This window comes from Tamandua tetradactyla, chromosome 7 (genome assembly GCF_023851605.1).
Source record: "Tamandua tetradactyla isolate mTamTet1 chromosome 7, mTamTet1.pri, whole genome shotgun sequence".
Taxonomy (NCBI): Eukaryota; Metazoa; Chordata; class Mammalia; order Pilosa; family Myrmecophagidae; genus Tamandua; species Tamandua tetradactyla.
The window spans coordinates 15,990,165-16,017,400 of NC_135333.1; the positions used below are offsets into that span (position 1 = coordinate 15,990,165).

At 36.0% G+C, this 27,236-nt stretch overlaps 1 protein-coding gene across 4 annotated transcripts in view; it reads left to right on the forward strand.

Moving 5' to 3' along the window:
• The window catches only part of CATSPERE (catsper channel auxiliary subunit epsilon), a 249,994-nt gene that overhangs the window by 113,787 nt on the left and 108,971 nt on the right, over nt 1–27,236 (forward strand). For all 4 annotated transcript variants that reach the window (XM_077168505.1, XM_077168504.1, XM_077168506.1 and 1 more), the window contains 3 exons: nt 537–1,029; nt 18,619–19,096; nt 23,268–23,710. In XM_077168505.1, coding sequence (XP_077024620.1) covers nt 537–1,029; nt 18,619–19,096; nt 23,268–23,710 — 1,414 coding nt within the window. The remainder of the gene's footprint in view (nt 1–536; nt 1,030–18,618; nt 19,097–23,267; nt 23,711–27,236) is intronic.

The following is a 27,236-nucleotide window of genomic DNA, read 5'->3' on the forward strand; positions in this document are numbered from 1 at the left end:
ATAACTGAATAATTATTAACTCTGGGGAAGATATTATAACATATCTGAATTGAAAAAAAAAGAAACATAAGCATAGTACAATAACTGGCTCAATAGTAAGCAATATTTACATAGTAATAGCAATGCATTCAATACTGCTTTTACCAAACACTGTAATATAATTAATTTGCAAGGATGAGGAGAAGGTAAATGGGTAGGCATGGCATATGAGAGAGAAATATTCGTCTCTCATATAAGAAGTCAATAGAAAATGTATAAAAGTACATATTAAGAAAAAGCAGTATAAGAATATTTACTTGGTAATATGGAGACACACTTCAGAAGAAAGCACTATAGCATTTAACATTGTTTCCCTTTGGGAGAAAGAATGAAGAATGAGGAAAAATGAGGTAGCGATAGCATTTTAATCCTATTTACCCAGATTTATGTGGATAAAAAAATTCATTTTAAAAAGGATAACAAATGTCAACACTGTATCCAATGAATCAAAGAAAAGAAAAACATTTATACTTATATTTTTATTTTTCTCTCCTTAGGACCTGGAAAATCATAGTACCAATGTCAGCAGATGATGTTATAAAAGAGATTAGAGGAAACCAAGTGGCTTTTCAAGATTGCTTTATCGCAGATAATCTTTTTCTGCTGACTTTTCCTTTGGTTACCATACCTGAGATTCCTGGTTCTTTACCAATCTCTTCACCAAGGGGTAGTCAATTAATATGTGACTGGAATTGTTGTGTTCCTTCATCTGCCGTTCTAGTAGTCGATATGGAGACCTTTCAAACAAATGATTCATTCCGTACGTGGACAAGAATCAGAGTCCCTCCAAATATCCTGACTGACGATGAAAGACACAGTGTGGCTGCTGTGAGCCTAACATGGGATGGAATATTTTTTCTAATAAAGGGGACTATTTACCTAAAAGATTTTCTTAGATTTAGAAGACTGGGAACGAAAGAAGGCCTTCCAGATGATGGAATTATTGGCATTACATCCAGAAAATGGTGTTGGGTCAAAGTTATATTCAAGGTTAGTAAAAAATTGCTTACATACACATGTGCGTACATGCACATACAAATATATTATACCTACATATTTAGGGATCTTTACCATACCATTTATTCAGTGATATATCAGGACTATACTATACAACTTTTAAAAGGTTATTTAATTTAAGGCTGAAAACAGCTTTATTTATTTATTTTTTTCTCATGGGCAGGCACTGGGAAACAAACCCAGGTTTCCAGCATGGCAGGCGAGAACTCTGCCTACTGAGCCACCATGGCCCACCCAGCTCTATTCTTTTTACTCAGTTTCTCAAAGTTCTTTTAAAAAAAGATGTACCTTCAACAACAAAGAATCAAATGAACTTTGTATGTTATTATGTAGAGTGGTTTATTCATATTATGGGAACTTTATTTTACCTTGACATGGGCAATAGGTTTGAAAGTTATTTTCCCAAAAGACTGCTTTGAATGCTCTCAAAAGTGAATTTAAATCTTCATTTCTCAAATAAGATAAAGATGATTAAACAATCAGGGCCAAAAGAAGCCATAAGAAAGTGGAATATTCAAATAGCTGAGATACAATTATTGTAAACCTAAAATTACATATATGCAATGAAATTATCACCTAGAATAAGAATCTTTAAAGATATTTTAATCAAAATCAGAGACTTTAGAACTGAAAAATACAGTCATAAATAGAAAATTTATTGGATTGCTTGATAGAATAGAGATGATATGATATTTCAATGGAATTGAAAATACATCAAAAGAAACTTTCCTATCTGAACAATAGAGAGGAAAAAATTGTGTGAATTCAATCAAACCTCAGGGACCTGTGAGACAATACCAAAAGGTTTATGGTTCACATCATTGGAATTTGAAAAGTAAAGGAGACAGAGTATCATAACATATTTGAAAACTATTTGAAGAAATAATGGCTAGAAACTTGCCAAGTTTTGCAAAAGATACAAAATAAAGAAGTTCAACAAACCCCAAACAAAATAATTGTAAAGAAATTCATGCCCAGACACATCATAATCAAACTACTGAAAAGCAAAGGGAGAAAAAATCATGAAAGCTGCTAGAGAAAAGTGACACATTGTGTATTTGAAAACAATGGTTCAAGTGATTGCGTATTTCATATCAGAAGTCATACTTGACAGATGACAATAAAACAGCATAATTAAAGTGCTAATAAGAAAGAACTCCCAACCCAGAATTTTATTTCCAGAAGGAAAATGTCTTTCAGGAATGAAAGAGAAGTAATGACATTCTCAGGTGAAGGAAATCTAAGAGAACTCTTACTACACACCTGCTCTAAAATAATTGAATGCTAAATGTCAGTTATCAGCTGGAAAGGAAATGGGAAATTTAAAACATAGAATAGTAAACGGGGTAACAGAAATGGTATAGGTTAAATACAACAGACTATTTTTATATACTTAATTTCCTTAAAATATGTATGACAGGAAATAAAAATTATAACATTTTATGGGGGGGTTTAATACATGTTGATATAACACGACAATTGTAATGTAAGTGGGGAATAATGTGTCCTGTTTGGAGGTGAGATTTCTACATTCCTCTTGGAGTATTAAATATTAATTACAAGTAGGCTGTGAAAACTGTGAAATTTACCTCTTAGAACACCCTTAAAAAATTATACATGATAGAGTTAAAAATCCAATTGATAGAAACTCTTAAACTTTAACACCAGAGAAAGCCCTGATACTGTATCAAAAATTAGGGATACCCAAATCAATAGGTCAAGCCCTTGATCTTGAGGCTTACTTTTGTGAAGCTTATATATGTAGCACAGAAACTTAGCCTACCTAAAGGTACGCCTAAGAGCCACCATCAGAGGACCTCTTTTGTTGCTCAGATGCGGCCTTTCTCTCTCTAAGCCCATCTCTGCAAACGAAATCACTGCTCTTCTCCCTACACTGGGCCTGATGTCCAGTGGTGAAATTATCCCTGGTGGCTTGGGATATGACCCCCCAGGATGAGTCTGGCACCATGGGATCAACAATACCATCCTGATCGAAAGAGAGAAAAGAAGTATAACAAATAAGATATCAGTGGCTGACAGAGTTCAGAGTCAAGACACTATTCTGGAGGCCATTCTTATGCAGGCTGCAGTTAGACATTGCTACCTACCATAACTTGCCAATCCCCAACCAAAACCATTCCTGCCAATACTAAAGAACACCTAGGGCATTATATAAGATTCTTCAAAGGTTCCATGCACTAAAGTAACTTTACAGAAACCCGCAACCTCCAGATGGGTCCCTGGACCAGATAAACCCTGAAACTGAGAGGGGCCAGCCTCTCCAGAACATTAACTAGTTCCATGCCCCGATCCTATATTACTGACAGCCCCTTCCAATATGAAAAAGTTAGAATAGCAATAGCTCAAATACCCCTAAAGAGTGGGAGAAAGATCAAAGGTGATGGTGGAGTCATATAGAGAAGTTAGGGCTTAACAAACAAGTATGACTGCTGAATCATTATATTGGTATTTCCTTTAGTCTCCAGTATCTTAGAGCAGCTAGAAGTAAAAACCTAAAATTGTGGAATTGTAACCCATACCAACCTCCGAAATCTATTCTCCAGTTGTTGGATGGGCTTTGAAATTTGCTTTTTTGTACACATGTTATTTTTTCACACAAAAAAGTTTATTGTGATGATAAAATTTTAAAAATCCAATTGATAAACTAAAAAGGAATAGTAAAAATTTCAAATAAATAAGTAAGCTGAAAAATGAAACAGAGGAACAAGAAATAGAGGAGACAAAAAGAAAATGATAAAATGGTTGTGATGGTTAGGTTCAAGTGTCAGCTTGGCTAAGTGATCATGTCCAGTTGTTTAGTCAGGCAAACACAAGCCTGAATTCTGCAAGGATATTTCATGGCTGGTTGATAAACCAGATGGCTGGTGTATTAAATCATCAGTCAGTTGATTGCATCTGTGGCTGATTATATCTGTGATCAACCAAGGTGTGCCTCCCACCAACAAGATAATCCAATCAGCTGAAGACTTTTAAGGGAGAAGAAACATTTTTTACTGTTTCTTCAGCCAGTGAGCCTGTCCTGTGGAGTTCATCCAGACGCTTCATTGGCACTGCCAGCTCAAAGCCTGCCCTGCAGATTGTGGACTCTTCCATTCCCACAGTTGTATGAGACAGCTTATCAGTCTCATATTTACCGATATCTCCTATTGATTCTGTGTCTCTAGAGAACCCTGACTAATGGCTTGGTACTGGGAGTGGGGTGAATCTTGAGAAACAATGTTAAAAATTGGTTTTTACAATTGGTTTTCTACTCTGATTAGACTCAGAGGCACTAATGACTCTGTTTCCAATAATCAAGACGGCATTGACAGTCCATGGGGTGAGCTACAAGAGAAATAATCAAAATATCACCATTAGATTCTGTCAATTGTACATCTGTATGAGGAAAGGCTCTGGGTGAGAGTGTTTTGACACCTTTATTGAGTTTTGTAAATTAAGAGGTAAAATGATGTTGGCTGGTTGTTGTTAGATATGCTGGATACAGTGATGAGAGAAAAGGATAAGTTGAAGGTTGCAAATTGCAACTTAAGTGCTATATGAATGATGTAAAAGTTTCCATGTTTTCCCTGAAAGAGAATCTTATTTCCTGTGTTCTCAGACTTGAGATCTCTGAAAACCAGACACAGAGCCTCATTGTGTGAATAGCAGATTTGCAAAAATAAACTAAAATCTCACACTTGCAGGATATCTGGTGTTAAAGTAAGGGTTTTGATTGAAAAAGAATGGTGTTCTGAAATGCAGTATGGGGTGTATGGCTTGATAGTGATGATGATGGAATCTGCTGATCCTTTGCTAGATAGGCCTATAATGTACTGCCCTGAGGAAAGAGTTCTCCAAACTCCAGCCTGCCTTGAAGAAACAGCTCCTCAGTCCCCAGTTTGCCCAGAGGAGTCTTCCAGCCAACCTCTGTCTGTTGAGTTAACCCTTCAGTGCCTGCTAACTCTGTAACCACCTCCCCAGGGGAAACAGCCCTCTCTCCTCTGTCTGGAGACAAGTTCTGTTTCACCAGATGAAACTGCAGCAAAATGCCCTGAGGTAATTGGCTTGAAAGACACCTCTATTGCTTTTCATAACCCATCCTCACCACCCCTCTTTTCTTCAAAACCTTTAACTAGACTAAAGTCCCAACAGGCCCTGAAAGGTGAGGTACTAAGTGTGACCTATGGGGAGGTATGCTGTACTCCAAAAGTAAAATAGTTTTCTAATCTATATAGACAGAGATCAGGAGAATATGTCTTGGAATGGATATTAAGAGTTTGGGATACGGTTGGAAGGAATATGAGGTTAGACCAAGATGAATTTCTTGATATGGGCCCCACTAAGCAGAATGGGGTTAGAAAGGGCATTAACAGTTTGTTTGAATGGTTAGCTGAAACATGGATTGAAAGGTGGCTGACATTATCAGATGTTGAAATGCCAGAACTACCCTGGTATATTGTAGATGAGGGGATCCAGAGGCTTAGAGAGATTTGAAATGTTAGAGTGGATTTATCATGGAAGACCTGCTCACACACCCCAGGAATATCCAGAGGACACATTTTTCCCCAGAACTTTGAGAAATAAATTCAGGAAACTACCTCCATCATCCCTGATATGCTCCGAAGTCACCGTTGTCAGTAGGTCAGATATTACTGTGGGAAATGCTGTCACTGAGCTGGAATCCTTAAAGACAATGGGGATGATTGGATCCTGAGGTGGCAGAAGTCATATGGCAACAGTTAATCACCAGAGACAAGGTGGGTGTGTCTACCATAATTGACAGCAGACTCAAAGCAGCAGTCAACGTAACCTAACTTGCAGAGACTTGTGGCATTGGCTAGTAGATTATGGGATACCAACAAGTAAAATAGATGGGAAATCTATTAAATTCTTGCTTGAGACATATAAGTCTATGTCTCATAGACATAGAGGAATCCAGCAGAGGAATTCTAGATCAAGTGAACAGAAGTCTAACTTGAATTACAAAAGCAGCAAGTCATGGCCCCTTAATCAATTCCCAGACTTGAGACAGTTTACAGCCCAGAGCCCCTTGAATGAGGGGAGGGCTGAGTACCCTTGATGAAGGATCCTTTCACACTACCCAAAACTTACACTGTTAACCTTCCTCCCAGCCTTTACCAAGGAGACCTATGACCTTTTACCAGGGTGACTGCAATGGGAAAAGGAAATGATCAGCTATTTCACTGATAATCAGGATTATTAGTGTCAAAAGTGACACTGATTTCAAGAGACTCAAAATGTCACTCTGGTCCACTAATCAGAGTAGTGGCTTATGGAGAACAGGTGATCAGTGGAGTTTTATATCAGGTCCATCTCGCAGTGGGCCCAGTGGGTCCACAGATCCATTCTGCCATCATTTCCCCAGTTCCAGAATACATAATTGGAATTGACATACTCAGCAACTGAAAGAATCCCCACATTGGTTCTCTGACTCATGGAGTGAGAGCTATTATGGTAGGAAAGGCCAAGTGGAAGCCACTAGACCTGCCACCACCTAGAAAAGTAGTGAATCAGAAGCAATAACTTATTCCTGGAGGGATTTCAGAGATTAGTGCCACTGTTAAGGACTTGAATGATGCAGAGGTGGTGATTCTCATCACATTTCCATTCAACTCCCCTATTTAGCTTGTGCAGAAAACAGATGGGTCTTGGAGGATGACAGTAGACTATCGTAAACTTAACCAGGTGGGGACTCCAACTGCAGCTGCTGTTCCAGATGTGGTATCATTGTTTGAGCAAATCAACTCATCACCTGGTACCTGGTATGCAGCTGTTGAACTGGCAAATGCTTTTTTTTCAGTTGCTGTCAGTAAGGAACACCAGAAACAGTATGCATTCAGCTGGCAAGGCCAGCAGTATACCTTCACTGTCCTGCTTCAGGGGTATACAACTCTTCAGCCCTATGTCAAAATCTTGTTCATAGGGATGATGATCATTTTTCCCTCCCACAAGATATTACACTGGTCCATTATATTGATATCATGCTGATTTGACCTAGTGAGCAAAAAAGTAGCAACTACTCTTGCTACTTATTGGTAAGGCATTTGCATGTTGGGGGCTGGGAGATAAATCAAACAAAAATATAGGGGCCTTCGGTCTCAGTTAAATTTCTAGGTGTCCACTGGTCTGGGGTAGGTCAAGTTATCCCTTCTAAGGTGAAGGATAAGCTGTTGCATCTGTCCGCCCCTACAACCAAAGAGAGGCAAAATGCCTAATTGACCTCTCTGGATTTTGGAGACAACATATTTCTCATTTGGGTGTGCTACTCCAGCCCATTTACCAAGTGACCAGAAAAGCTACTAGTTTTGAGTGGGGACCAGAACAAGAAGAAGCTCTGTAACAAGGCTAGGTTGCTGTGCAAGTTTCTGTGCCACTTGGGCCATATGATCCAGCAGATCCAATGGTGCTATTAATTGTCAGTGGCAAATTGGGATACTGGATGGTGCCTTTGGCAGACTCCTATAGGAAAATTACAATACAGACACTTAGGATTTTGGAGCAAAGCCTTACAACCTGCTGCAGATAACTACTCTCCTCTTAATCCCTATTCAATAATATAGGTTGGAAACTTGATTAGGTTATCTCCAAGGAGATATGACTCACCCAATTGTGGGTATGAACTTTAGGATAGAGGAGCATGGGACTCCATCCATTCCAGGTGGGTTTTGATTACTTTACTGGAATCCTTTAAAAGAGGAAGCATTTTGGAAAAGGCTTGAGATTCTGAAAGACACAGAGCCCATACAACCAGAGAGACCTTTGGAGATGAAGATGGAAAACACCCCTGAGGGAGCTTCATGAAACAAGAAACTAGGAGAGAAAGCTAGATGCTGCTATGTTTACCAGGTGCCTTTCCAGTTGAGAGAGAAACCCTGAACATCATCGACCTTCTTAAATCAAGGTATCTGTCTCTGAATGCCTTAGATTGGACATTTCTATAGCCTTGCTTTAGTTGGGAAATTTTCACAGCCTTAGAACTGTAAATGAGCAGCTTATTAAATTCCCTATTTTAAAAAGCCATTCCCATTTCTGGTATATTGCATTCTAGCAGCCAGCAAACTAGAATAGCATGTCTCTCACCAATGAGATAATCTAATTCCTCAAGACTTTTAAGGAAGAAGAAAGACTTTTTTCACTGTTTCTTCAGCCAGTGTACATCTACTGTGGAGTTCATCCAGACCCTTCATCAGAGCTGCCAGCTTCACAACCTGCCCTGTAGATTTGGGACTCTTCTATTCCCATGGTTGCATAAGACACCTTTATAAATCTCATATTTACAGATATCGCCTATGGTTCTGTTTCTCTAGAACCTTGACTAATACAATGGTAGACCTAAATCTAGACAAATAAATGATTTCATGAAATATAAAGTGTCTAAAAACTCCTATTAAAAAGCAGAGATTGTCAGATGGATTGAAAAAAAGACTAAAATATATGCTTTCTATAAAAAGCCCACTTTAAATATAATGATATTTAAATATAGTGATATACATATATCACTATCATGATATAATGCTTTAAAAGTAAAACAATGGAAAAGGATTTATTGTGCAAATGTTAATTAAAACTTGAAGAGGCTATATTATTATCAGGTAAAGTAGGAATACTAACATGAAGAAAGAGGGACATTATGTAATAACAAAAGGTCAATCCACCAAGAAGACATTACAGTCCTAAAAGTATATGCCCCTAACAACAGAGTTTTAAAATACATGAAGCAAAAGTTGATTGAACTGAAATAAGAAATAGATAAATCCACATATTTATTTGGAAATTTCAAGCTCCTTTTTCACTAAAAGATAAAACAAGTAGACAGAGACTCAGGAAGGATGTAGGAGACATAAGCAACACCAAGAGTCAGCAAACTATGACCCATCAGCTAAATCTAGCTTGCTACCTGCTTTATGAATAAAGTTTTATTGAAATACAGCCATGATAATCTGTTTTTGTATCTCTATGGCTGCTTTTACACTAAATAACACTAATGAAGAGGTGCAACAGAGACATGCAGTTTCCAGAAATCTAAATCCATGAAAAACACTATCAACCAGCTATACCTAAATAACATTTATAGAATACTCCACCCAACAAGATCAGGAAATATGTTCATTTCAGGCAGACACAGAATTTTAACCAATACAGACAATATTTAGCAATGTAAAACAAGTTTAACAAATGTAAAAGAATAGAAATCATACAAACTATGTTCTCTGACTTAACAGAATGTTATCAGCAATCCAGAAAAAAATATATATATGGTAAACCCTCAAATATTTGAAAATTCAAAAACACACTTCTAAATAACCCTTTGGATAAAGAAACTATCCACGTTTGAGGAAATAACCAACTAAAAAAAACCAATTAAAGAGTAAAACTCAACATTCATGTGGAGATGGGAATAGTACCTAACCAGTCAGACTGAAAATTATAATTCATGGGACACTGAGTAGAGTGCTCAGATGAGTCTTGCCTCTGTGCAGAGTAATAAATGATCACTGAACTGTTTCCCTAATCCCACTTTGACCCGACCGCGGGACAGACGAACCTGGACCTGAGGGGGGAAGTGAGAATTGGGGGGACAAGAGACACAGAGAATGGAGACAAGACAGGATTCGGATCAAGTCTCAATTTATTGAGGGCACTTCCAGGGTATTTATCCAGCGGGACAGGGGAAGTATCTTTCAGCAGCTGATGGGCATTGCACTGCGGCTAAGACAATCCGCAGAGACTAAGATAGCAAAGGCGATCAGCCGAGGCTAGTCAGCAGATTTCTGGGCAGAGCAGAGCGGACATGAGAAAATAGAAACTTAACTTGAGATAAAAACCTAACTTGTGTTAGTACCAAAGATGGTGTTAGACCACAGGGTGGTCAGCAGATGGCATCAGACACAAAGATGGCCGGCACACTGCCGGTGCCATAAGCAGTTTCCCACACCGCTGAACAGATCCTAAAAGCAAAACTAAAAGGATCCAGTTGTTCCCAAGTAACTTAATTACATCCCAGAACAAACTCAAAAATATTTATAAAACTACAAAAATATCCAGGTTTTTACTCAATTAGTAAAAGTGACAATTTCTGATAGCTGATAAAAAATGCCAGGAGGGATGGTTATTGTGCTGGTTTGAAATGATGTACGTACCCTAGAAAAGCCATGTTTTAATCTTAATCCTATTTTGTAAAGGCAGCCGTTTCTTCTAATCCCTATTCAATATTGTATGTTTGAAACTGTAATTAGATCACCCCCCTGGAGATGTGATTCAATCAAGAGTGGTTGTTAAACTGGATTAGGTTGAGGCGTGTCTCCACCCATCTGGGTGGGCCTTGATTAGTTTACTGGAATCCTATAAAAGAGGAAACATTTTGGAGAAACCTAGAGATTCAGAGAGAGCAGGGAATGCTGCAGCACCACAAAGCAGAGAGTCCACGAGCCAGTGACCTTTGGCGAGGAAGAAGGAAAATGCCTCCCAGGGAGCTTCATGAAACTGGAAGCCAAGAGAGAAGGCTAGCAGATGACACTATGTCCGCCATGTGCCTTTCCAGCTGAGAGAGAAGCCTTAACTATGTTTGCCACATGCCTTGCACTTGGGAGAGAAACCCTGAACTTCATCGGCCTTCTTGAACCAAGGTAACTTTCCCTGGATGCCTTTGATTGGACATTTCTATAGACTTGTTTTAATTGGGACATTTTCTTTGCTTTGCAACTGTAAACTAGCAACTTATTAAATCCCTCTTTTTAAAAGCCACTCTGTTTCTGTTATATTGCATTCCGGCAACTAGCAAACTAGAACAGTTATGTTCATGTGCAACTTGGCAAGGTGATAGTGCCCAACTGTCTGATCAAGAAAGCACTGGATTACTGTGGGGACATCTGTGGACTTAAATCATCAGTCAGCTGATTGCATCTATGGCTGATTATATGTATAACTGACTAAGGGGGAGTGTCTTCCACAATGAGAGAATCCAATCAGCTGGATTTAATCCAATCAGTTGAAGACTTTTAAGAGAAAGGTGATGATTTCAGCAATCAAAAAAAAAAGAGAGATAAATTTTTCATCTCTACTTCAGGCAGCCAGCCCCTCCTGGGGACATCAAAGATGTCCATGTCATTACCAGCTCATGGCCTGACCTCTGGAATTTGGACTCGTTTCTCCCCACAGTTGCCTGACATACTTTTATAAAATCTCATATTTACAGATATCTCCTGCTGGTTCTGTTTCCCTAGAGAACACAGACTAATACATCAGGCATATAAAGAAACAGAAAAATATGACCCATGATGAGGAGAAACCTCAACCAAGACCAAACCAAAAGTAACACCAGAGGTTAGAATTAGCAAAATAATTAAATGAGTTATAACTCTATTTCATATATTTAAATAGCTAAAAAAAAAAAAAATTAAAATTAAAAAACTACCAGAAGCCTCTCCAGGACATCAGATGGTTCCATCTCCCTACCCCATATTAGTGACAGCCCCTTCCAATATGAAAAAGTTAGAATGGCCATAGCCCAAACACCCCTACAGAGAGGGATGGTAAGATCAGAGGTGATAGTGGAGTTATACAGTGAAGATAGGATTTAACAAATGAATATGAATGCTGAATTATTAAATTGAAATCTCTTTTAGTCTCCAATATCTTAGAGCAGCTAGAAGTAAAAACTTAAAATTGTGGAATTGTAACCCATGTCAAACTCTGAAATCTTTTCTACAACTCATTGTGGGGATGTGCTTTGAAATTTATTGCTTTTTTGTAGATATGTTATTTTTTGGAAAAAACATCTATTTTGATGATAAAAAAAATATTTAAGCCTTCTAGCTTCCTGTATTCTGGAGCAGCTAGAAGGAAAAATCTGAGAGGATCGTATGGCAGCCCATGACAAACTCTGGGATCTGTCCTGTAACTAATTGTTGACGAGTGCTTTGAAAACTATTGCTTTTTTATTTCTTTGCTTTGTATATATGTTATACTATACAATAAAAAAGTTTTAAGAAAAACTAGCAGAAATAATAAACTTGTAAAGTGGAAATATGAAGCTAGTTTCATATAAGAAATAGCCAAATTGATTTTCTAAATTTGAAAATGACTATGTCTAAGATAAGAAAAAAGACACTGGTTAGGATACCAGCAGATTTTAAATTATAGAAAAAAGAATTACTGAACATGAAGACATTGCACTAGAAATTATCCAAAGTGAAATACAGAAAGAAACAAGAAAAAAAGAAACAAGCATCAGTGAGCTCTGAGACAATTTTTAACAGCTTAGTATGCACGTACTTTGAATCCCTGAAGAAGGGGAGAAAGGACAGAAAACAACATTTGAAAAATTGACCAAATTTTCCAAATTTGATTGAAACTAAAACCTAAAGATTAAAAAACTCAATGAACCCTAAGCGCAAGAAAAATAAAGAAAATCACGGCAAGGCACATAATCAAATTGCTCAAAACTAATGATAAAAATAAAAAATTTTAAAGCAACTCAAGAAAAACATTATATATAAAAGAACGAAGATAAGAATGACATCAGATTTCTCATTGGAGAAATTCAAATGAGAAGATAGTGGCGCAGCATCTTTAAAATAGTTTTTACAATGAACTGTGAAACTATTTTATACCCATTAAAATATCTTTTTTAAATGAAGGCAAAAAAGACTTTTTTATATGCAAAAGCTGAGATAATTCATCAGCAGCATACTCACACTGGACGAGCTGTGTAAAGGAAGCCCTTCAAGCAGAAGGAAAATTATAACAGATGGAAATATGGATCTATACAAAGAAACAAACAAAAAGAACTGGAAATGGTAACCACAAAGTTTTATATATATACAAAAATTTTTCCTATTATTTAAATCTAGCGTTAATGACAACATGTGCAAATAAAATGCATGAGCAAAAATAGCACAAAAGACAGAAGGGGAAATGTGGAAGTATATTTTTGTAATCTTAAACAATACGTCAAGTGGTATAATACCACTTAAAGGTTTGTAAGAGGTTGAAGGTGTATAATATAAACCCTAAAGTAACAACTGAAATGACAGAGTTTTAGCTCATAAGATGAAAAGGAATCATAAAAAATATTCAGTTAATACAAAAAAGAGAGGAAAAAAATAAAAAACCTGGTGATACAGCTTCAAAATATGTGAAGCAAAATACTTGGAACTACAAAGAGAAAAAGTCCACAATTATAGTCAGATACTTCAATACAACCTCTCAATAATTAATAGAACACATAGAAAATCAGTAAGGTAAAGAAGACTTAAACAACACTATCAACCATCTGAATCTAACTGACATCTATAGAACAAACCATCCAACAACAGCAAAATACATATTCTTTTCAAATGTACATGGAACATTTACCGAGATAGACCATGTTCTGGGCCATGAAACAGCTCTTGATATATTTAAAATAGTCCAAGTCATAGAAAGTATGTTCTCTAACATTAATGGACTTAGAAACCAATAGCAAAAAAGATCCCGTGATATCCCCAAATAAAAGGAAACTAACATACTTCTATGTTGAAAGAGTCCAAGAACAAATAAAATAGCTATTAGAGCTCTTTTACCAGTGACTCACCAATGTGGGGTGCATTTGCACCAAATCTATGAAGCAGCAGCCCTGGTCATCACAGATAAGTACTACACATGCCTAGGCAACAACTTCCAAATGAATAAATGTGAATGTGAGGAAATTGCCATTATTCCCAACCAGAACCTCTGCAACAAGATAGCAAGCTATATCAGGCATCTGATGAAGTGGATTTAGAGAGGCCTGGAGAAAGGTATCACCATCAAGCTGCAGGAGGAAAGAGAAAAAATAGATAATCATGTTCATGAGGTTTCAGATCTGAACCAGGAGATCATTTAAGTAGATCCTGATACTAAGAAAATACTGAGGCTCCTGGAATTTGGCAGCCTCTCAAACACGCATGACACTCATCCCATAGTTGGGATAAACTTCAAAACACCATCTGGAGCCTTCTGAATCTTTTCGCTATGCTGCAATATTGTCAATAAACCTGGGACCATAAAAAAAAGAGTTAGTTAGAAAGCATTCTGAACTGAATGAAAATGAAAACAAAATACGTCAAAAATTTTGAGATTTATAGCATTAATCACATATATTAGAAAAGAAGAAATGTCTCAAATCAATAAGCTCCACTTCCACATAAGACATTAGAAAAAAAAAAGAAGAGCAAGTTAAACCAAATAAGCAGAAGGAAGAAAATAATTTAAAATTTATTGGGTAAATTAATGGCATAGAAAACAGAAAAACTACAGGGAATAATCAATTAAACCAAAGCTGTTTCTTCAAGAAGATTGAAAAAATTAATATCTCCTTAACCTGACCAGTCAGGATAAAAAATCAGAAGACACGAACTACGTAAATCAGGATTGAGAGAAGTGGAATTACTACAAATTATACTTCTATTTGTACCTTATGCCAATAAATTTAAAAACATAAATGAAATGGACAAATTTCTTAACAGACACAAACTACCAAAGCTTGTTTAGGAGGAACTTGATAACATAAATATTCTTTTTCAATGAAAGAAACTGAATTTAAAAAGGTTTCCACACATAAAACTTAGGTCAAAGGGCTTCTCTTGTGAATTTACCAAATGTTTAAGGAATAAATTGTACCAATTCTAAACAAATACTTCCAGAAAGCTGAAAATTCTTTCAATAGGTCTAGCATTATCTGATATTGTGATCAGAAAAATACATTACAAGGAACTAAAACTACAGACCAATATCCCTCATGAACTAATAGATGTAAAAATTCTAAACAAAATTTTAGCAAACCTGATCCAACATATATACAAAATAAAATGCATCATGATTAAGTGGGGTTTATCCCATGAATGAAAGAAAGAGTGATTATAATTCATAATCGATTAGATAGTCAATACAATTCACCATATTAACAAACTAAAAGAAAAACCATATAATCTCAACAGATACTGGAAAAGCATTTGACAGAAATTTAACATACATAACAAATAAAAAAAAATCTGCAGACTCAAAATAAAAGGTTCTTCCTCAAGTTGACAAGGGACAGTTATGAAAATCCTATACCTAACATTATATGTAATAGTAAAAATCTGTATTTAGTCCATGTGGATTTAATGTCATTATTGCTATAGTTGGATTTAAGTCTATTTGTTTTTCCCCTAGCCCATTTATTATTTGTTTCTTTGCTTTTCTATTGCTTAAGATCAGGAACAAGGCAAGGATATGTGCTCACACTACTTCCTTTCAACATTGTACTGGGGATTCTAGGAAGTACGATAAGTCAAGAAAAAATAAAATTCATCCTGATTGTAAAAGAAGTAAAGCTGTCTTTATTTTCAAATAACATTATCAAATGTGAAAAAGCTGATGGAATTTACAAAAATGTTACAATGTTTAACAATATTGCAGGACAGAAGATCAACACATTTATCCGAGCAATGAACAATCATAAATTGAACTTAAAAAAAAAAACTCCATTGACAGAAGCATCAAAAATCTGAAACACCTAGGAACAAATCTAACAAAAGATGTTCAAAATATTACAAAGAAAACTATAAGACATTGATGAGAATTAAGAGACAACTAAATGGAGAGAGATATCATAATCATGGGTGGGAAGACTCCATATTTTTAAGATGTGAATTCTTTTGAAATTGATCTATAGATTCAATGCAATACCAATCCAAATCCCAGTGGGTTTTGTTTTAGAAAGTTATAAACTAATTCTAAAATTCCTTTGGAAATTCAAAATAAAACAGGAAATGATATCAAGAAATGAATCCCACTAAAAATATATAAGAACATGGGTGGACCACAGCGGCTCAGCAGCCAGAGTTCTCACCTGCCATGCTCGAGACCCAGGTTCGATTCCCAGTGCCTGCACATGCAAAAAAAAAAATTTATATATATATATATATAAGAACTTTGTTGAGGTAAAAATGAAATATTTTCAAAAACATTAAAGAAGACCTAAATAAATGGCTACTTATACTATGTTCATGAGTGGGAATACAGGATATTATAAAATTTGCAATTCTTCCCAATTTATCTCCAGATTACCTGTAATGTCAATCAATATCCCAAGTTATTTTGTGGAGTTCAATAAACTGATTTTTAAATAGATATGAAAAAATAAAGAGCTGAGTGTTGGGAATGGACGGGGTGACAGAGTATTTCTTTGACCATATATCAAGATTTTATTATAAAGGTGTAGCATTTTTCCATGGTAGTTCCACATCTTTCAAACTTTGATGTGTGCAAGCTTTTATATTTAAATTCTTTTAGTGACCAAGGTTTTATTTATATATAATTTATATGTATAATTATATATATTTACTTGTATATAATAATACAGCTTTGTTATGTTTGGTATGTATATGGTGTATTTTTTCTACTCTTTCACTATCAATACATCTGTCACTTTATATTAAAGGTGTTTCTTATAAACTCATACAGTTGGGTCTTGCTTTTTAGCCAGTATGACAATCTCTGCCTTTACACTGGAGTGTGGTGGTTTGGGGCTATATGTACCCCAGAGAAACATTTTCTTAAGTTTAATCCATCGCTATGCATGAACCCATTGTAAGTAGATGCTTTTGATGAGGCAACTTCAGTTACAGAATGACCCACCTCAGTCAGGTTGGCTCTTGGTCCTGTTCCTGGAATCCCTTATAAGAGAATGAAATTCAGACAAACAGGGAGAAAGCCACAGGAAGAAAGAAGCTGAAACAGAACCTAGAAGAGAAGGAAGAGACCAGGAGATGCTACCAAGTGTCTTGCCGTGTGAAAAAGAAACCAGGGATCACCAGCCCAGAATGCCACAGTCTTTGGGGGTAAAGCATCGTCTTGATGATGCCTTGATTTGGACATTTTCCTGACCTCAAACCCATGAGCCAATAAATTCCCATTGTTTAAACCAACATATTTCATGGTACTTGCTTAAGCAATTTAGAAAACTAAAACACAAAGTTAACTTTTAATTTTAGTCAACTTAAATTAATGTAACTATTGTAAAGTTTGGTTGAATCTACCATCTTGTGTTTGTTTTCTGTGTATGCTGTTTGTTGTTTGTCCCTTTGTTTTTCCTTTCTTGTCTCTTTTGGATGAATTATGTATTTTTAAGTACTTCTATGTTACTTCCTTTGTTGATTTTTTAAATCATACTTTTTATTTTTAGTGGTTGCATTGGGCTTCACATTAATTATTTTTAACTTACCAGATTTAACCTTCAAATAATGTTATTGTATTTCATGACAATGTAACTGTATAATTCCATTTATGCCCACCCACCTTCTGTGTTTTTGTCTCATATTTTACTCCTACATTTGCTATAAATCACACAATACATTGTTAATATTTTTGTTTTAAAGAGTTAATTGTCATAAAGAGAGGTGAGAGAGAGAAAGAAAGAAGGAAAAAAGGAAGAAAAGAAAAGAAAAGTAAAGATCTTTCATATACTTTCCTGGGTGTGCTTTATTTCTCTCTGTAGACCTGGAGTTCCTTAGTTTCATTTCTCTTCAATCTGAAGAAATAAAAAAAAAAAATTTCTTGTAGTGCAAGTTCTCTCAGCATTAGTCTGTATAAAAATGTCTTCATTTTCATCTTCTTTTTTGAAGGATATTTTCCACTGAATATAGAATTATAAGTTGAGAGGTGTTGTTTTAGCAAATTATAAGGATGTCATTCTATTAACTGACAACCGCCATCATTTGTGATTGGAAGCCAGCCACTATTTGTATTATTGCTCTCATATATATAGCATGTCTTTTCCTCTATGCCTGCTTTTAAGATTTGCTCTTTCTCTTTGATTTTCAAGTGTGATTAATTATGTGCCTAGATGTCTTTTCCTTTTTATTTATCCTCTTGAGGTTCAACTCAGCTTAGTAGGTTTTTTGGGCTGATACCTTTCATTCATTTTTGGGGTGTTCTTTATAGCCAATACTTTTTCAAATATTTCCTGTGCCCCGTTCCCCTTTTCCTATCCTTCTGGGACTCCAAATACACATGTATTAGACCATTTGATATTGTCTGACAGATCTCAGATACTTGATTCACTTTTTTTCACTACTTTTTTCTTCGTATTTCAGTTTGTCTACTTGGTATTACTATATCTTCAAGTCTATTGCCCCTTTCACCTTCTTTTTCTAGTCTGCTATTAAATCCATCTACTAATGTTTCGGGTGTTCTTATATTTACTAAATATCAAGGTCAAAGGAATACTCCTCTAGAGCGGATACATATATAAGGAAAGAAAAGGATGATGCTCTCTGAGAATTTAAAAGGGAGTTGATATTTATTATTCCTACTGATGGAGACACAATATGTGACAGAATAAAATTACTGGAATAAATTATTTTTATGGTATATACATACTTCTATGCCTGATATTTATTCAGAAATATACTAAAACAGAATTAAACCTTAGTAGTTACTACCTTTGTTTTAAAATATAGCAAATTAGTAGACAGGAATTATTAGAACTGTCACTAAAATAAAAGATTTATCTAATTATTTTCAATTTTGTCACAGTCTAAAGGAAGAAGAAGCACTTTGGCAGTCTGGACAGAAAACGAAGCTTACCTTGGGTATGCTTCTGTTATATTTGTGAAAATAATAACTATTAAAGAGCTGAGAAATCTCCTAGATCTTTCACCAGCTGCTACATTGACAATATACAGTATGGAATACACAGCACACCCTTTGGAAGTTGCCGTGTTCTTAAGTTACTGTGTAATATGTACGTCCGACAAAAAAATTTACCTAGTCACATATAACGAAGATTCAAGAGAGTGGTTGTGCCAAGACTACACATTCGATGTCTCTGTTGACAGTTTCTTAGCTTCACATTTTCTATATTCAGCAGTTCCAGAATTAATACAATGGGACAAACATAGGATCTACTACACCTATAGTAATTTCACAGTTTCTGGAGTTTTTCAAACACCTACAGAAAATGGAAATCTATCAAGGTTATCACAGAACAGTGTTATTCATGAAGTTTTTACAGGTGAGAAATTCTCATTCTGTATAATTATTCTAATAGATATTTCCTTACAGATATTTACAGATGTAGCTAGCAATTTTAAAAGTACTATTACATGGTGCTTCTGATAGCTAATGATGCATTTTTTGCTACTTAAAAATGGATAAATCTTATAATCAACTAACGTTAGCTATGATTTCACATAGCAAAATAGCAATTTAAAGTTCTTTTTTTTTAGAGTTTCATTTTGATCAATCAGCAGATACTGACTAAGAAACTTAATTATGTATCTTCAGTGTGGGAGGTGGTATGGAATAAGGGAGTTCAAATCTATGAAAAGATCATTTAACCTCTTTAAACTTTAGTTTTCTAATCTATAATTTAGGACCGTTGTGTTGATCAGATATGGGGTTGTATGTATAATGCTTAGAACAATGCTTGCCGACTGGTAAACCCTCAACTAATTGTAGTTATTCTTTTTTGTAGTTATTCTTGATCCTATTATTCCTAAGGCAGTCTATTAGATTTAGAAATGTAAAGAAAAACAAAGTTTGTTCCTCAAAGAATCTAATTAGGAGATAAATTAACCAAGGAATTTAAGGGCAATACCATTGTATTTTGTAATCACTCTTTCTTGACCCAAGTTACCTTTAAATTCCTAACTATTCAATTTTTCTGCTTTTCTTGACAAGAAAATTCTAAGAAAGTATTTCCAAGTTGTGTATTTCCCTCTTTTCTCTTATTCTCTCTTGAATCCACTCTAATCAAACTTTCCGTGGAAACTGTTCTTGCCAAGAGTTGTTTTAAAAGGTTTAAAGCAAGAGAGAATCAGAATCATACTTGTGTTTTTAAAAGACTACCAGGCAGGAAAAAAAAAAAAAGACTACCAGATGGATTTAAAGTAATTCAGAATATAGGGATAAGGAAGAGATTGTCTATATTTTAGAACTTCATCTGCTCTTTGAGACCAAAAGAAGAAAGGTTTATTATGTCCGCAGCCTAGGTTTTCTGCAGCACATAATCTAACTCAACCTGTCTGGATACATAATTTAAACAACCAAACACAGGGAGTCCAGAATAAGAATGAAACCTTTAATCCTGTAGAGTTTACTGTAATGCCTGGATTCATCCCAGAGTATATTAAGCAGATGATCAAAAAGTATTGGCAAAGTCCCATGAGGGCTGGGAGAAAAATTATGGAACTTTTAAACTTTACCACTGGGGAAACCCCAGACGCTCTGCTAAACATTAGGACACCCAAATCAATAGGCCAAGCCCTTGATCACGGGACCTACTCTTGTGAAGCTTATGTATGTAGTGGAGAAGCTTAGCCTACCTATAGGTATGCCTAAGAGTTACCTCCAGAGGACCTCTTTTGTTGCTTAGATGTGGACTTTCTCTAAGCCCAACTCTGCAAGTGAAACCATTGCCCTCCTCCCTACGTGGGATATGGCATCCAGGGGTCAAAGTTTCCCTGGTGGTGTGGGAGATGACCACCAGGGATGAGCCTGGCCCTGGAACTGTGGAATCAGCAATGCCATCCTGACCAAAAGGGGGAAAAGAAGTGTAACAAATAAGGTATCAGTGGCTGAGAGAGTTCAAGTAGAGTCAAGAGGCTACTCTGTAGATCACTCTTATGTACCCTTTAGTTAGACCTTGCTACCTATCATAGCTTGCCAACCCCCAGCCAAAACCATTCCTGGCAATCCTAAAGAACACCTAGGGTATTATGTAAGATTCTCCAAAGGTTCCATGCATTAGGGTAACTTTCCAAAAACCTGCAACCACCAGATGGGTCCCTGGACCAGATAAGTCCTGAAATGCAGAGGGGCTAGCCTCTCCAAAACATCAACTAGTTCCATCCCCCCATCCTGTATTATTGACAGCCCCTTCCAACATGAAAAAGTTAGAATGGTTATAACCTAAATACCCCTAAAGAGTGGGAAAAAGATCAAAAGTGATAGTGGAGTTATACAGAGAAAGTAGGATTTAATGAATGAGTATGCTTGTTGAATCATTAAATTGATATTTCTTTTAGTTTCTAGTGTCTTAGAGCAGCTAGAAGTAAAAACCTAAAACTGTGGAATTGTAGCCCATATCAGACTCTGAAATCTGTTCTACAACTAATTGTGATGTGTTTGAAATTTATTGCTTTTTTGAATATATGTTATTTTTATACAAAACAGAAAAAAAAGCCAATTGTGACGATAAATGCACACCTACATGATGATACTGTGAACCATTGATCTTCTACTTTGGATGGATACATAGTATGTGAATATATAATATATGCCAATAAAAAAATAAAATCTAGAGAAAAAAAATGGATTTCTAATTCATGTGACAACATGGATGACCCCTGAATACATCATATTGAGAGAAATAAGCCAGATATAAAAGGACAAATATAATGAGATAATTAAAATAAGCAAACTCATATAGTTAGAATCTAAAATGTAGGTTACCAGGGGGTGGGTTGGGGGTAGAGAATGATGAGTTAATGCTTATATTGTACAGAATTTCTATTAGGGTTTATTTGGAAAGTTTTGGTGATGAATAAGAGCTAAAACCATAACTCTTAGAAGAAATATAGGGGAAAAGAAACAAAACTCTGCATTAGACAATGGACTCTTAGACAAGACACCAAAAGTGTCTCGTACAAGTAATCAAAGGAAAAAAAAGATAAATTGCACATCATCAAAATTAAAATCTACTGTGTATCAAAGACATTATCAAGAAAGTGCAAAGATAAGCTACAGAATGGAAGAAAATATTTAGGAATAATATATCTGATAAGGGTTTAATATCCAGGATGTATTTTTTTAAAACTCCTAAATTCAACAGCAAAAGTCCAACAATGCAATTTTAAAATTGGGAAAAGACTTGAATAGGTATTTTTCCAGAAAAGATATACAGATGTCAAATAAGCACTTGAAAAGATGCTCAACATTGTTAGCCATTAGGAAAATGCAAATCAAAACCATAAGACACCACTTCACACATCCAAGAATAGCTATTATTTTTTAAATGAAAGATAAGTATTATAGAGGATGTAGGGAAATTGGAATTCTACTACAATTTTTGGTGGGAATGTGTTGCAGCAGCTCTGGAAGGCGATATGGTGAATGATTCCTCAGAAAGTTTATAGAATTACCACTCCTAAATATTTACCCAAAGAACATGAAAACAGGGTCTCAAACAGATACTTGTACACCAATGTTCATAGCAGCATTATATCCTTGTTTTATGTGATTGTTTACTACATACATACAAATCCAAAAAACAACTGTGTATTATTTGTTTTGTGAAGCTTAAATTTTATACATCATACTGTATGTATCCTTTCACAACTGTTTTTTTTCATTCAACATACAGATAAGAGTTTATTATTTCATCTATCTACATCTTCCTGCCCTTCCACCTTGTGATCTACTGCATACATTTGCAATATAAATACATTTTATTAGAATATAACTTATGATAATTAGTAAAAATGTCAGTGATTTATTCAAATCTCAAATTTAAGACATGGAAACACAATGAATTCTGAACCCCTTTAATTCTATGAATTCACCTACTTCCTTTCAGCTCATGCTCTCCAAATGATATTTTTTCGAAAATCTAATAAGGTATATCCCAAAGCTTTACACAGAGGATGTTATACTGAAAAGAAAGCCCTGAAATCCACTAGTCTAAATGTTCATTTACAGATATGGCAAAAGAATCAGATAAGTTGAGAGACCTCTATTCTGTGACCCTCTATAGCATTAGCAGAACACACTATGAAAGGGAGACAAATGATTATCTACGAAGCGTGAACCCGAAAAGATGGACCACTCTTTATTCTACCCTCCATTTATTCATTCCTGTGTTTCCTTAAAATACCATTTCTATCAGGTTTATCTCTGATATTATATAATGCACTAATTCCAGCTCTTTTTTATGTAAAATATTTACATAAAATTTATATAGTGGGGATAAGGAGAAAAAGTATCCAGGAAGAAAACTGCTCTACTCTGAAGTGGGAGAAAAGTTCTCCAACATGGTATAAAGTTACGGGTTTGTGTCTGCACACTATAATTTTCTCAAGTAATATAAATAGTCATTTTAAAGGAAATTATTTTGGTTAAAAGTGCACTTACCATGGATTTCTGTTTACACATAATAAAACTAACTATTCTTTCTTTTTTTCCAGATTATTTTGGAAGTATTGTGATAAAAATGGAAAATAATATAATGTTTTATTCCAAGATTCATATTAAACAGGCAATAAAGCTTCATGGATGGACAAATAAGACAATAAAATCATCAATTGCCTTGAATACAGCTGGTCTTCTCTATCTCATATATGTTTATGAAAATGGCACAATACAAGCACAGGAATACCCCTTAAAATTGGAAGCACAAAGTATATTTTATAAAATAAAGGATGTATGCCCATACATGGCATTTCATAATAATATTTTTAGAGTTTTTTACCATTTGGACAAAGGAGAAAACCTGTCACTTTGGGCTCAAATAGTCTATCCAGAAAATCTTGGAGTGTCTATGATTGTGGAATCCTATGGCCCAAAAATATTAAAAGAAAAAAAAGACATTGATTATGAAATCGCCTTAGGATACTGTACTAAAACCATGGTAAGTTAATATTTTTAGATTTTCTCATTTGATTTTTATAAATATAAAATTATAATATTTATGTTTTAAAAAAATGATTTCGCTCCTAGATTTGGTGAGGAAACTGTTGAGGAACATGCAAATTTTAGAAGAAATAATAATATGATAAGCCCTCAACTTCTGGGTCACAACTTTCACTTTCGATATGTAGAGCCTCTTTGCCACATAAAAGCACATTTCTTCAAAACTTTCCATATTGTTCATTTCCTTTTCTTCTTTTTTTATTCCTACATGGCCTTTCTTAATAGAGTTGTATCTGTTAAAGTAGCATAGCAAACCATCTCAAAACCTAATGTCTTCAAACAACCATTTTATTTTATCACAATTCTATGGGTCAACCATCAGGACTGAGAGTAGCTGGGCAGTTCTGCTGGTTTCATCTGGGGTCACTCATGTGGTTGCAGTCATCAGGTGGCTCACCAGGACTAGATGACCTAAGATGGCCTCATTCACATTCAAGCCATTGATTTGGGCGTTGGCGTGTAAGTTTAAGGGCTCTCACCTGGAGTACTTGCCTGAACTCCACAGGCCTATTATCCTCCAGGCTAGACCTGGCTTCCTCATGTCGTACTCTCAGGACAGTGTCCCAACACAGCAAAAGCAGAAGGTACAAGACTTCTTGAGGTCTAGGTTTGGCCATATTCTATTGGTCAAAGCAAGTTACAAGGCCAACCTAAATTCACAAGATGGGGAAATAAACTCCACTTCTTAATAGAGGAATAGTGAAATGGGAAGAATTTTTGCAGCCATCTTTGCAATCTACCAAATAGGTATAAATACACTGTATATGTTATTTTGTATACTGATTTTCCAATGAATATTATGACATAAGCATTTTATTTTTTACAATTTCTTTTCGAATATCATGTAACTCATGTGTTAGTTTCTAATCTCCACCTTTTTAGGTTCTCTAGAGAAACAAAAACAACAAGATATATACCTATATATATGTAAATAATAGGAGATTTATAATAGGAATTGGCTTATACAACCATGGGGACTGGCAAGTCCAAATTCCATAGGGCAAGCCACAAGTTGGAAGCTCAATGATGCCCCTCCCCAGGAAGAGCAGTCTGGCTGAAGCAGAGATAGATATTCTTTCTGACTGCTGAAATTCTCAGTTCTCATTCTCGGGCTTCCAAATGATTGGATGAGGAAGACTCCCCTCATGCTGAACCCAGTCTTCTTTGCAGATTGTGGATATAATGAGCCGTAGATGCAATCAACTGACTAATGATACACACACACAGAGAAATCACAATACAAATCAGGCCAGCGCTTGCTTAACTAAACAACCAGACAACATAATCCAGCCAAGTTTACACATAAATTAACCATCAAAGTCCACCCCTCATCACCTTAACACCCATGTACATCTCCTTGAACTATATACCTAATCTCTAACTGAAGACAATAATATAGTCATACTTTCACCTAACATAGTTCAACTGTCCTGTATACAAAAACAAATGTACTAACACTTTCCCCAGAAGAGGATGCAAGTCCTTGGGATGATTCACTCAGACCCTTGATATCTTGTAACTTAAATACCATGGCAAAGTTAATATAGCTTATGTTATATATAAGGGGATAAGAGAGGGAAGAAAACAAAGACATTTTCTTTATGTGAACATATTCATAAAAAAGCAAGGAAGAAATGTTCATAACCACTGCAGTCCTCATTTCTACAACTGGCTATATGGTCATAGCTTGTAATTATAACTACCTTATTCCAAAATCCATTCCATATTACCTTTACCCTCAGCAAGCACCTTAGCTGATAGTGGTTCTTTGCCTGGCGGAGTGTGGCAGGGATCTTCCCAAAAGGGATCTGGCTTTTCCTTCATTGATGGGGTTCTGGGTCTGTAAACTGTCACAAATCTGGGAATTGATTAAGGGACTGTGACTCTGTTTTTGTGATTCAAGTAAGGCTTTTGTCTGTTTGACTTCTTTTGCTTATGCAGATCGAGTACAAATTTAGCAATCTGCCCATCTATTTCACCTCTAGGCACCCCATGACCAGTGAGCCAATGCCATTGGTTTCTGAGAGAGAGACTATTCTAGTTACTGCTTTAACTCACTGTCCATTATGTTAGCCATGCCCACCTTTGGAGATTAAGTGCCACCACATGGCTCTTTCCAACCCAAGATCCAACCCAGTATCCACTAATCCCTATTATATCTAAGGATCCATGTTCAGTGACATTGGTTCCCACTGTAATATCTGATCTACAGAGCAAACACAGAGCTCTTCAGGATAGATGGAACTGCTCTAACAAATTAATTCCTCACAGTCATGATGAGAGGCATGTCCTCTGGACTTTCCTGGGATGGGAGAACAGATCTTACATGATAAATCCACTTAAAATTCCAATTCCTCTAGGCCTTTGGATACCTTCATCTACATTGTATTAGTTCTGGCACTTCAACTTCATTTAATATATATCACCTTTTTGTCCATGCTTCAGCCAACAAGGCAACCAACCAAACTATCATATCCTTTTCTAACCCCTTGAGCTACAACATTGAATCCAGAATCTCTGCTAAGTGGACCTATGATAAAACATTATGTTTCTTCCACCATTATCCCATTTCCTTAATATCCATTCCCACACATATTCCCCTGATTTGTCTGCATAAATTGGAAAAATCATGCAGTTATTTTACAATACAGTGCACCTCTTCATGGGTCACACTTTGTACATCACCTTTCAGGGCCTGTTGGGACTTCAGTCTAGTTATAGGTCTGGAAAGAAAGAGGGGTGGTGGAGCTGAGTCATGAATAGAATTAACAGTGTCTTGCAAGTCAGCTGCTTCAGGGTATTGCATAATAGTTGCATCTCGTAAAACAGGATTAATCTCTTCAGATGGAGGTGAGATGGCTGGTTCCTCAGGGCATAAAGTTATAGATTTATCTGGCAAGGAAATTCCAGCAGAATCTAAGGGTCCCGTGCCCCTGCCATCATAACTATCAGCCTATATGCCCTCATTGCAATTTCCAGGTTCCCATTCCTTCCCAAGCCCTTAATTTAACAACAGACACCCCGCAAGTTTGAAAATTCTATTTGTGTTGTAATCAGTCATTCACGCTAGGAGATTCTATGTTTGGTTTTCAGAAATCTCAAGTCTGCAGCTACAAGAAAGAAGAGTTTCTTTCAGGGTACGCATAGAAGCTTTCCTGTCCTCCATGTAATGCTTATTGTTAAGCCCTGAGCTCATCTTTTTTATCATCAACTTTATCAATGTTGTGGGGCACACCGAAAGAGAGACCACACAATTCAAAACTGCAAGCCCATTTGGAGTCTTTATTAGCCAGCCGGCGACTGCCTCAGAAACCTCCAAGAAAGAGGATTCAGAGAGCAGCCCCCAGAGGTTTTCAAGGTGTGCTTATAAAGGCTAAAATCATGCTGTGGTTTTTTTTTGCAGTTGCTAGCAAGTAAGCGGTTCATAGAAGCAGAAGAATGCCGTTAGCCGTTGCCAAAACCCA